The 12,553-nt window shown below is 32.7% G+C and overlaps 3 protein-coding genes across 3 annotated transcripts; 2 read left to right on the top strand and 1 right to left on the bottom strand.

Moving 5' to 3' along the window:
* The first annotated feature begins 311 nt into the window (after positions 1-311).
* LOC132055513 (uncharacterized) lies at positions 312-1,620 on the top strand. The gene has a single exon (XM_059447380.1). The coding sequence runs from the start codon at positions 572-574 to the stop codon at positions 1,226-1,228; it is 657 nt and encodes a 218-aa protein (XP_059303363.1). The 5' UTR covers positions 312-571; the 3' UTR covers positions 1,229-1,620.
* Positions 1,621-4,530: 2,910 nt separating this feature from the next.
* Positions 4,531-5,977, bottom strand: LOC132058098 (non-specific lipid transfer protein GPI-anchored 10). Its single transcript, XM_059450663.1, has 3 exons — positions 5,352-5,977; positions 5,022-5,096; positions 4,531-4,889 (listed from the first exon to the last, which is right to left on the bottom strand). The coding sequence occupies exons 1-3, from the start codon at positions 5,689-5,691 to the stop codon at positions 4,744-4,746; spliced, it is 561 nt and encodes a 186-aa protein (XP_059306646.1). The 5' UTR covers positions 5,692-5,977; the 3' UTR covers positions 4,531-4,743.
* Positions 5,978-6,808: 831 nt separating this feature from the next.
* Positions 6,809-8,280, top strand: LOC132058097 (uncharacterized). Its single transcript, XM_059450661.1, has 3 exons — positions 6,809-7,065; positions 7,307-7,388; positions 7,843-8,280. Exons 1-3 carry the CDS (start codon positions 7,054-7,056, stop codon positions 8,109-8,111), a joined length of 363 nt encoding a protein of 120 aa, XP_059306644.1. The 5' UTR covers positions 6,809-7,053; the 3' UTR covers positions 8,112-8,280.
* Positions 8,281-12,553: the final 4,273 nt, after the last annotated feature.

Below are 12,553 nucleotides of genomic sequence, written 5' to 3'. Positions count from 1 at the left end.
AAATTTTAAACATTTTTCTTTTTATCTTACGTTTTATGTCAAATTAAATGATGCCACATAAATTGAACAAAAGTAACAAATAAAAAAGTTGGAGGGAGAAAATCCAAATTTTTATTGACTATAATTGCCACCTCCACTTCCCTACACCTTTGCATCTTAACCTGAAAACAGCATCTTTTGTCTCCTTTCTCCCGTGCCCACGCCCCCCCCCCCCCCCGGCCCCACACACACACACACAAAACCAAATCTTATCGCTGTCACCCTTTGGTCCCCCATCCTATTCGCTCCCACTATATAAAGTATCTTGCCCTTCATTATCTCCTTCACTGCTTCTCAAATTTTCCTTCTCTCTTCTTTTTTACCCATATAACCAACAAACAATTACAACTGCCAAAAGCAAACAACTCTTTTTTGGTTTTCCTTTTTCCATTATCTCTCTCTAGACCTAGAAATTCTACACGATAGCCTAGTGTGGCTTCCCCACAACCCCACCTCCCCCACTAATATTATATTTACTTTATTCAAAAAGATAAACATCTCATTTCAAATCAACCTATATTGTCCTTTCACCATGAAAAAAGAGTTGAAAACCGAGAATAACAGCAACAAGCGGACCCGAGTTGAGTCAGGATTGGACTCAATCGATGACTCACCTGAGTCCAAGCGAGTTAACACAGACTCGTCCGAGTTGGACCGAGTCGACTCTCACTCGGATGACGTGGAAAGAGATGTGTACCTGGACTCGCAGATAAGAGAAGACATATTGGACATCTTAGATGAGCCTGACACTTTAACGGAATGCACACCGGAGATTGAGGATCTCGACAATATCATGAAGAGCTTTGAGGAAGAGATACTTAACGGCGATCCACAGACAGTACTTGATCTGACGTCATCAGATTCCGTCAACTCCCGACCGGACATCGGTTACCTCCTCGAAGCCTCCGATGATGAGCTCGGTTTACCTCCATCAGTTTCTCCTCCCTATGATCAGGTTAACGGCGAATCTGCCGTCATAACAGAGGCTTCAGAATTCGCCGAGATGCCTAATTATGACACGTTTGATTTAGGGATGGATCCCGAGGCAAGGGAAGGAGATAATGACGTCGTTAGCGGTAACGGAAACGACGAAGGCGACTTTGTGACGCTTGACGGGTTGTTTGATTACACGGAGCCAGCGGATTTTTCTGAGTTTTCATGGCGGCAGGAATCATTACCTGCTCTATAAACTTATGAATGTGAATGCTAGCGTAGTGTGTACAATCTGAAAACCAGATAGCATAGGATAAAAATAGGAAGCTAAATTGTGTGGACATACTTATTAGAATCAAATGTTTTCAGAGGCTAGAAATTGGAGTTATCTCTTAAAAAGAAATTGCTCGTTTGAACTCAGGATTCTGGAGATTTGATGTTAAATTCCGATACACAAATGAGTTAATTTTAGCCCATTAATTATTGAAGGTAGGAGTTAGAACAAACATATCGTTTACTGTTTCTCTGACATGCGCTATCTATACAACTACTAGCCGGAGCTTGGTGGCCAGATCCTATTATGTAATATTATCATTTTAAATTCTCTTTTAATACGAGGAACCAAAAAGACAAGGCGGTTATTATTTTTGATATTATTTTAATCTGTTTTAAAATCAATGATGTTTATTTGTACTTGTAATTATTTAGTTTTAAAAAACTTATACACGCACAAGTACGTATGGTTGGTTTAGGATTATAAGTTTTATAAGTTTTTGCTAGAACGTATGTTAATGGTTTTGAACGTTATCGGTTCGACATATCGTTTATCATTTTATAAACATTTTAAATTAATAACTGAACCACCCATATGTGGTATTCGGTTATCGATCGAGAATAGTTCAGTCATCAATTTATCGGTTATTGATCGAGAGTAGTTCAGTTATCAATTTATCCGTTGTTGATTGTTAACGGTGCGGTTAGACGAAGCAATGCCTTAAGTAATGAGTGTTTGAAGTCTCAGATCTTTTGGAGCTTGGAGAAGACGAGAAAATTGAGAATGAAGGTCTCTAAGCCCTAAGGTGGCTTTATATACCTAAGAATAAAATTATAATTTTAATAAAGATTATTAAGTTATCAGTTAAATTGCTAATAGAATTGATCAACCGTTATCGAACCATTAACTCACTAATAACACTAAAATGTTACCTAGTCATTTGCGTGATATCAATAACTCAATCATATTTTTTCGATTCCAATTTATCGATTTTACTGAAATATGCCCAGCCCTAGGTACGTGTTCGAATTAACAATTTTCAGGCCAGTACTATTGAGACACTCTGAACAAGCTCTATAAACGGTCCCTGAAATGTGAGTGTTACGTTCAATATTTCGTTCGTCCTTCGGCTAGTATTTAAAATAGTAGAAATCCTGAGTCAAATAATAATTAAGATTTTCTGTTGATGCATCAAACTGAATTAGGTGTTGGGGACAATATCTGCTCCCTTAATTTCTTAGAGTTGGTTGAGGAGAATTTTGATTGTGCGTATTATTCCTTGTGCTGTACTTGTGGCCTTGTCTTTAATTTGCGGTGCATTGTTTTGAGCCTGTAATCTCTTTTAGGAGTATTCAATTTTATTTCATTATTTCGTTTGTTGAAGCAGAACATATATTTTATTGAAAGACTAAAACAATCCTGATGTCTTAATTTTGGGGCAATTGTATTATGCATAGTGCTAGCTTGGATCACAAGTGAGTTGTTTTCTCAACTATCAAAACGTGGGAGCTAAAATGATGAGCCATGTGAGAATGTCGATAAAGGTAGCAATTTAGGTTGCAGTTTGATGTTAGATCTCACATAAAGAATGCCTTTCCATCGAGTGTGACATGTTTGGACCCAATTACGATCTTTCTGTATGTCTTAACTCATACTAGTCTATGACATCATTGATTCATATGGATGAACTGAAATAATTGCTGGTAAAACTTGCCTATCATAATTAAGCATGAAACTAATTAAAACAGGTTCAACTGTAAGCTTTCACAAACTGTGTAATTTAAGTTGCTCTTGAATGGCCATAATATGTCTCAAAAAGGATAGGCAGGGGAATTGTATTTAGATATGACTTAATTGTAGCAGATTTTTGTGAAGGGCTATCAGATAGCGTCTTTTTCTTTTCCATTTCTAGGAGATTGTAGAAGCGTCTCTAAGGATGTTAGGATTCTTGAGTCCTAAATGAGTTCATGATTAATTACTGCAGCAACAGGTTAATAAGATGAACAGGTTATATATAGTTTTTTTGTCTAATAATATGTTTGGATTAGGAATGCCAGCACTGCTGTTTCATGTTTGGGTGAACTTCCTCCATTGAGGTACTTCAGATATCACTCTTGCCAGTTTATCTATGAGAAAACCTTACAAACTTGGTCACTTGTTTAGTGCAGCCTTCGATTTGTCAGATTTTATGGAGCGTCAACATTCATGGACATAGTTACGAGGTACCTTTGTTAGTGGAGCATAGCAGGTACTCTGTTGAATTAGTAGGTACGGGTACCTCAAGCTGGCCCGAATACCATCTAATTAAAAAAAAAATATATTAATGAAAAATGCAAAACTATTGACTAGATGATTATATTTTGCTCACCTTGAGACCTACTGAACCTCTATTTAGTTGTTGCGGGCATATCAAGTGTATTCATGACCATATTACGGTCTTGCTATGTGCATGTTTCAGTTTCCCTGCCATTTTTAAGTGACTGTTCTGTTAATAGATTTCTAATTTCCAATTACTAAAATTGCAGACTTCCAAGTGATTCTCATTGTTCAACTAACTCTCAATGAAGTTTGATTATTCATATAGATGAGGGATGAGGCATGATGCAGAACAATAACTATGTTGTGCATATAACGATGCTGTAGTTTGTTCAGTTGTTCTATCAGTGCGTGTTTTAACTGCAGAAAAATGCATGTGGCATTGCTGTTGCCAAAAATATCGATGGAGCTACCGATTTCAAGGATACGAATTTGTACAAGGAACCAATTCAATCGTGAGAATTTCCAGAAGAACTGGAGGGATGTAACCCAGACTTTTTAAATGCAAATCTGGCGGTTGAGGCACCTAGTCTGAAATAGATAAGTTCTCTTCTAATGAAGGATTCTCACTCTTCATATTGTGATAAATTCGCGTGAGAGATATTCCAGCCAAAATTTCCATGCTGAAACGTAAATAAATTACTGGATAATATCGAAACATATTGTATTTAGTTTGATTAATGAATTTTAACAGCTGGAGCCTGTGAGTCCTCACCCAACTCTATGCTTAGCTACTCATTTTCCGCTGTAGGAGATCGATGAAGGATTTGAATATGTGACTTCACTAATAAAAACCTAAGAGGAGACTTTCCTGTTCTGTGATGTGAAAAATCATAAATAGAAGTTGCACTTTCCTGGGCTACTTCAAGGGAATATGGCACCAATACTTCAATATATTCGTCCTTAGATGTGACTGAGTATAGTCATTGGTACAGATATAAAGATATGCTATTAAATTGGCATATGACTTGAAAAAAAAATTGGCATATGAGCATAAATATATGTTATAAAATTAGCATATGATTCTTGAAACGGGGCTAGGGGAATAACTAGTTTTAAAATGGGTGGACAAACAAATCTATGATAGAAAAACATGTACTCAAGCATATTCTACTTGCTACATATCACGTCTGAACTAAACTTTAAGTCAAATAATGACTTTACAAACAATACGAAAACGGTTAGAGCCAGAATAATGCACCCCAAGAAGATAGCACCGTGATCATCAAGTTCCCCTTTGCATTTAAGTTTATAGCAGAGCTGTTGTTAACGCCAAATCCCAAAATGCTGGACATCTTAGGTGGGCCCACTGTCACCATCGGCGAAGCTGAAATGCAAGACAAAAAAGGGCAAAATTTTAATACAAATGCATAGAAACATTGTGTGCTAGAACAAATGCATAGAAACATTGTGTTATTACATAATAGAAAAGCATTAAGACAGTATAAAAACTTCATACCAGCAACAGTTGAATTGCTATTTGTCCCAAAGGAAACTTGAGGTGTTGGTGAGCTAGGAGCCAGTCCTTCAGAAACTAAAAATACGTAAACGGGATGAATTAATAATGTATTAAACTTCAAAGAAGGGATAATTTTTTGGGATATTACATTTTTTGAATGCTCTAAAGAATTATAGCGGGAAAAATGTGTATGTTTTGTATATTAAGGATAAATATACATAAATATATTGATATACATATTATATACATAGGCAATGTATATGTTTTGTATATTTTGAAAAAAAAAAAAACCCTAATTTTTTCTCACATTATATCTCATATGTTACATACCTGAACAGGTAGAGCTGTCAACATGCATACTGCAAAGAGTTGGCAACTGAAGAGCTAATGTGGTGTTGATAGGCAGGGAGCTAAGGCTAGTTTGATTGAGCAACAGGCAAAGGCAACCTGGTTGCTGACTATAGAGTTGCCTGAGGTTACTGCAACACAGCTCGGTCGGTGCGGGCGATGCGCCCTGCACGAATGGTCCACAGGGAGCCAATTGAAACAGGAGTGGCCCACATGATGACACGGTGGGGCCTGCAGGTAATTTGCCAAATGTCTGTGAAAGGGTGGTAGGTACAAGAACAAATATAAGTGTAAAAGTAAGAACACCAGTAGGATTAGCCATATTGTGATCACTTAAGTATTCTTTTTCTTCACTAAAGAAAGGATAAGTAGCTGAACTTGGGTTTCAGTTAATGCTAGAATGAATCATTAGGATGTTTTACTGTATGGACTCTTATATGTAGAAGGAAAATTACATTAGTGTGAGCTGCAACATGCATTGAATATGAAAATAACAAATTACCATACATTCACACAAATCTTATTTTTCATATCTTACCAGTCAAAGAAACAAATGTTCTGATAAAGATGCTCCATGCTTCTATCATTCAAAAAATGTGTCATTATTTTACTTATTATTATTATCTTGAGACAAAAAAAATTAAAAAAAAAAAAGACATCTTCAAGCTGAAGGACGATCACATGAATGGGACAGTAAAAAGGCTTATGATGGCATCTATCTTTAATAAACACTACCTTTTCATAATTAGTTAGCAATTGGGGTCAATCATTATTGAAAAAGAGGAGATGATACATATATAGCACCTCAAGATAACAGAACAATATTTAATTGTGACAATAATGATAATCAAATCCGTCCTAATTAACGGATAACATAGCATCACTTTGTACTATCGATTATACCCTTATTTATTAGACAAGGGAGTTCCCTATTTCTTGCTATATTGCTAACTGCTAAATTATGGATTTCTTTGTCAATCTGAGCTTAACAAAGGCAGTCTTCTGTGAGTTTGAATTTGATGTCTGAAACTTTATGGTTCATCGAGCCCTGATGGTTTGTAATGAATTAGCTATATAATAGATGAATACATAGGGAAGAAAATCGAAATTGATATCAACTCTGTGTAATGTATAGGGATGGATGTAACAGCTTGCTTTTTACCATATTAATATTCCAGTGCATCAGCAAGAATGTCTATATCCAAGAAAGTTTAAAGAGAAACTTGAAGTCTGAGGTGGATTGCACAAAGTTTAAGATAATGTAAAAATACCAAGAATAGATTCACTCAGTTGTGAATCACTTTTTATGCTAACTTTCTAAAAGCTAAGGAAATAAAAATATAGATTCTTGGTAAGAAAGGTTAAGTGTGGGGAAGGGGATAGTTCAACTGTAGAATAGGAATATTTAGACGCCAAAAAGGAGATGCCTTAATTGTAAACATGTATAGGCCTTTTTAGAACAAGAAAGTGATGCTTTTCCCACGGGGCATATTAGGAGAAGTGAAGAACAATGAACAAATTAACTACCTAATGTGCAAATGCTTGTTAGGCAGGAATCAGATTCCAATCAGTCAATAAGACTGCAAAAAAAGGAAATGAATTATCCATAATCTTTCCAATTCATAGAAATCCAGCATCTCCTTCCTAGCATTTGGCTCTGCACAGAAAAAATCTTCCTTTCTTCATGACTCAGAAGGTAACAATTCTTGATAGGGATCCATAATTTAAACTTGATAGATTCTTGGCGTCAAAATTTACTATTTGTTGAAATTTTAGTGTTTTTTCACGCACACATACATTATGTAATATTCTGTTCAGTTGAACCAGTTGCACAAAGGCTGCATCTGCTTCTGGTCCTTGATTCGTTTTTCTTTTTTTCCTTTTGCATTATTTTGATGGCAATTTTTCTGTGCCTAATATGTTCAAGAATATTGCAGTTATGTTGCATGGTTATGAGGATTAACATAGATTGCAGAGGATGTTACATGAAAGTAAGTCGGGCACTTCTCACAATACCAGGTAATTTTAACATAGGCTTCTCAGATTTCATAAAGCCGCTATCTTTATTCTTTAATCTTTTAGCCAGTTTAGCCAAGCTCCTGTAAAGTTAAAAGTGTTTATATTTATTTTGAAAGTGCATATATTAAAGAGATGACGTTGAGATATTTAACTAATCTTTTAAGGGAAAAATTATTGAAGATTTTTTTTTTTTCAGAAGTTGAATATTTTTCCCCCATAAGCATGTTGATATCTTGATCAAACACAAATTGTTGTTCTAATATTCGCAAAAGTGTTTTTCAACAACGATTAGCCAAACACAAACTGTTAATCTACAAAACTATTTTTTCGAAAAACATTTCTGACCGAAAATACTTTTATAATAAGCAGATTTTGGAAGATTGACCAAATGGACTATTAGTTTGATTAAATTTTTAAGAAAGATTCTGAATTAACTTGATTGTTGTTAATGAAGAGCTGGAGACAAGATTCATAGAGAAAAATCACAGCAGAGTAATTGTTTGTGGGAATTTTGTACCACAAGATGTGGCCATCAAAATAAGAAAGAAGACAAATCGGAGAGTTGAAATATTGGAGATACAAGATTTAAGTGCCAATGACGATGATCTAAAGCAAGAGCAAATGCCCCAACTAAGCTCTAATTGCCACAACCAAGCTGAAGCAGAAACACATGTAACACCACAATATCCACAACCACACACGTACTTTCAAGTTTTCACCTAATTAAAAACAATTGTCTATTTGTAGTCGCTTTTTGTTTTAGAATATTAATTTCTAGTGTCCACTGCAACACTGGGTTCAGATCTTTCCATTTTGTCTAATTATTGATTTATTGTGGATTGACAGCGTAACTATTTTTTATATTGTTAATGCATTTTAACTTGTTATAGCAGTTCATCTACTTTATTTTCTACAGTACCAAATTAGATCATGAAAGAACGTAACTTGTTAACGTAGGTCATCTTAATTTCGCGGTGTAAAATTTTTTTTATATGCTTAGAAGTTAAACTCATTCATTGAAGGTGCAGTTTTCTGGACTTTTTTTTTTATTGGCGCTGGATTAAAAAAAATTATTTGCATGCTTTTTTTTTTTTTTTCCCCTGCAATTGAGGTTACTAGAAGATAAAAAACAAATTCAATAAGAGCCTGTTTGGAAAGCCACCTGGTAATTGGAATTGGTGTAATTACTACCCTAGTAATTACACATCCTAGTAATTACAAAGCCCAGTAATTACAATGACTTGTTTGTTTGTCATAATGTAATTACAAGCGTGTTGTTTGGTTGTACAGTGTAATTACACAAATTAGTTTAATTTAAAAATAACATTTGATTATAAAAAATTTAAAATTAATATTTAAAAAATATGTGCCTTTAATAACACATTGTTTCTTGAAAATATGTTAATTAATAATCATATATATGTAACTAATATTGTAAAAAATAATTGATATATAAATTTCAAATTAATAATATTTTAATTTTAATTGATTATAAAATGTAAAAGCATACCTTTTTTGTGAGAACATCATGGGATTGGATGTTTGACAAAAAAATATTTATAAATATAATGCCATAACATTATTCAAATGTTTGATAGTAATTCTATCAACTGTAAGTGAAAAATAAACAAAGACGAATGTGAAATAACGATCAATAAATACTAAAGCAAATATTTTTAGAATGGAAAACACAACCCAAATTCAAAATTCAAAAGAAAGAAAATTTAACATAATACTCTTATGTGAAATTCCTACATTACATAAGTAAGTTTCAACGTAACATAAGTAAATACTTTTATAATTCAAAAGAAAGAGAAAATATAAGTATATAACCTTATTCACAACGAAATTCTATTTTAATAACGTCACTCATTATATGCCATTTTTTTAATGACTTATTCTTTCTAATATTAAGAGATGTAGTTTCAAAAATTAGAATATTAACACGGTTATGCTAAATGAATAAAATAAAAAAATAAAAAAAATATGAGCAATTACATGGAACCACAAAAAGTAAAGGTTGGGAATGAGAAGAAAGGAAATGAAATATAAATACTTAAAAAGAAAAATATATTTTAAAAAATAAAAATAATTAAAAAGTAAAAATAAAAAAGAAATTAAATAATAGAAATAAAAAATAAATTAGAAAAGAAATTAAAATAAAATAAAATAAATAATAGAAATAAAAATTAAAAAAGAAAAGAAATTAAAATAAAATTAAAAAGAAATAAACGAAAAGGTAACCCTGTAATTACAAGGTGTAATTATACCCAATTCTCAGCCCCCCCTGAGAATTGGAGAGTGTAATTACATACTCTCAATTACATCCAATTTTCACCTAATTATGTAATTACCTGATCAAATAAACAGGTCAAACTGTGTAATTACAGCCAATTCCAATTACCTGGCTGGCTTTCCAAACAGGCCCTAAATTCCGAGGCGTTTGTCAAAGTCTATGTGGTTCTCCGTTTGATCAACGTAGCTTACGTAAGAATGTCCTCGGATGTTTTGGCGTTTTGCACATTTCTTTGGGGTTGAAAATGACCAATATATAAAAATGCTATTTTCACGCAGTTACAACTAACATGAAACAGGTAAACTTTGTACCTACCATCTACTTTAATTAAAAAATTATAGAAAGGAGCTTTCCTAACGTTATGTTGTACAAGGGTCAATTTGTCCTTATTCGGGGGTGGTCTTTACTTTTTGGCCCTAAATTATTGGTCTTTGATTTTTGATTTTTGCCTAAAATATTTTGAGGTTCTGGATTCAAATCCTAATTTAGTAAAATTCAGCAGAGTAAAAAAAAATTGCCTTAAGGCAAATCTCTACCTTAACATAGAATTTTAAGGCAAATTATATCGTATATGACAGACTTTTCGAGAAGTCTTACCTTGTGATTTTTTTTTATTGAGCTGAGGTTCTAACCCAAAAACTCGAAGTATTTTTATTCACTTTTTTAAGCAAAGGCCAAAATTAAAGACTGGCAATTTGAGGGCCGAAAATTAAAGACCAGCACCTTTGAAGGACAATCCGTGCAAAAAAAAAATGTTGTACAAGTATCAACTACAACAAAACATGCATTTTAGGACAATTTTAATTACGCAATCTCTCTTTATGGAGTACTAGTAATAAATATAGACAAAAACATAATTATTATTTTTTTTAAAAAAAGAAGAAGATGAAATGTGTTAAAAGACAGCGACAAATTAAGAAAATAAAGAAATTATATCCACAAGGTTGTCTTCACTTCCAACTCGATTTGCATGGGTAAGTAAAAAGAAACAACTATATATTCTTGACTGGCTTTCAACCTACACCAAAGGCCAAGTGTGAAACATTGTGTTAGGAACTACAACCGATATTAGGGGTGTTAAATAAACAGATTGAGCTGAATTAATATACAAGGTAAATTTCAGCATCTTTTTCCACTATGTTTAGGTTCTTATAAGTTGTTACTATCATTGATAATTAGTATATATGTCAACTTGATCACTTTCCAGAAAGAGGATTGCCCAGCAGTCATTTATGAGGTGTGATTATTCATTATTGGTAGCACTGAAAATCATGTCACTGCCATAATTTACATGTTGCCTTCGATGTTGTATGACCCTTTGTTTGCTGAAAAGGTAAAGTTATTTTAGACACACACAAAATAAGTACTATCTGCTTAAGTTAAATTGACAATTTGTGACTGGTGCAAATAAATACAACTCGAGTTATTTTATGCTCGTACAATATATAAACATATTATACAACTATCATATGAAGGAAGCAACATAAATACAATAGCATGTTCTTTTTTCATAGAGAAATTTGAATTTTGCGGGACATAATTTTTCCTTTTATCTTATATAATTGCAAATGAGGAAGTAGGAAACAAATTTCAGTGGTACATATAGTATATGGCAAGTGGATAGTGAAAAATGAATACTTGTAATTGGCATTGGCTATGGCCTATTGAAGAACCAGATTTGCATGGCACGATTACTTTCGATACATGTAGCGCAACATATTCATTTGTTCCTTTTTGTATGAGTGAATGAAACACGAAAATCAAAATAAAACTTTGACTTATATATTACTTCCTTTAGGTCAAAAAGAGTACCCACTTAGCTTTTTTTACTTGAGTCAAAAAGAGTGTCTACTTATCAAATTAAAAAAGAATTAATCTTTTTTTTTCTTCAAATTTACCCCTATTAAGTGTTAGATGATCAAATTTCAATACCTATTTAATTAAGAACAGTTTAGTCAAATTACCTTTTATTTTTTTTAGGAGTTAGTATTTTATTAAGGGGCGTGCAAATGGCTAAATGGACACTCTTTTTGATCTGGAGGGAGTATATTTCTAGCAGTAAAAATGGTATTTTGAATGGATGAAACATTAGTTCGATAGAGAAAATACAACATCAAAGTATCAAAATGTGAAAAGGTAAATAATTTCTTCATATTATAAAATTTATGATTAAAAAAATATCTTTTGACCCTCGTAATCTGAAACATGCCAATCTTTTCGCGGCGGAGGGAGTAATTATTTTGTGTTAAACTTCAAAAATGACAATAATTTGAGATAATTATTTTTAAGAATCACAACAGATAAGCTGAGACGGAGGGAGTATTAGTTAATCAATATACAAAATATTATCTGTATATTAATATAATTAATTTCCCTTCATCAAAGTAGCTACTCTGTTTTTTTTCTTGTTTTCTTCGCTAACTTTTCTTTACCTTTTAAATTGCCGGAATTTATTTGTTACTCTCTCTGTTGAACTTATACAGTTTGAGATGTTTCAATACATTCATACTCTTTCCTTCTCAAATGTTTTATAAATATTTTGAACTATTAATTATTGTGACTTATAATATTTTTTATGTAATTTTTAAATTTTTAATTTTTAAATTCAAAAAAATTAAAGCTATATCAGAATTCACACCGAACATTAGTTAATTTAGCTCTCGTAATTTGAAACATGACAATTTTTATATATCTTTTTTTCCATTTTATTGTTAGTAATAATTATTCTTGAAGACAAGGGTAAATATTTATCCTTGTCTTCAAGAACAATGACTCCCTCGTCTTTTAAAGAATTGTAAGAAAAAAAAGGCATTTCCTTTAAACGGATTAAAAAGAAAATTAAGAGAAAACAAATTGAAATACATGAAGT

The sequence above is a fragment of the Lycium ferocissimum genome, chromosome 5, assembly GCF_029784015.1.
Source record: "Lycium ferocissimum isolate CSIRO_LF1 chromosome 5, AGI_CSIRO_Lferr_CH_V1, whole genome shotgun sequence".
In the NCBI taxonomy this organism is placed as follows: domain Eukaryota; kingdom Viridiplantae; phylum Streptophyta; class Magnoliopsida; order Solanales; family Solanaceae; genus Lycium; species Lycium ferocissimum.
The sequence above is the reverse complement of the archived record's forward strand: the minus strand, read 5'-3'. Positions and strand labels throughout refer to the sequence as shown.

What these genes read in the sequence shown, in the direction of transcription:
- LOC132055513 (XM_059447380.1), top strand. Translation starts at nt 572, where the DNA reads ATGAAAAAAGAGTTGAAAACCGAGAATAACAGCAACAAGCGGACCCGA.
- LOC132058097 (XM_059450661.1), top strand. An exon ending in GGCACTTCTCACAATACCAG is followed by an intron (nt 7,389 to 7,842) that starts GTAATTTTAACA and finishes TTGTTAATGAAG; the next exon opens with AGCTGGAGACAAGATTCATA.
- LOC132058098 (XM_059450663.1), bottom strand. Translation starts at nt 5,691, where the DNA reads ATGGCTAATCCTACTGGTGTTCTTACTTTTACACTTATATTTGTTCTT. An exon ending in TGACAGCTCTACCTGTTCAG is followed by an intron (nt 5,097 to 5,351) that starts GTATGTAACATA and finishes ACGTATTTTTAG; the next exon opens with TTTCTGAAGGACTGGCTCCT. An exon ending in TAGCAATTCAACTGTTGCTG is followed by an intron (nt 4,890 to 5,021) that starts GTATGAAGTTTT and finishes CTTGCATTTCAG; the next exon opens with CTTCGCCGATGGTGACAGTG.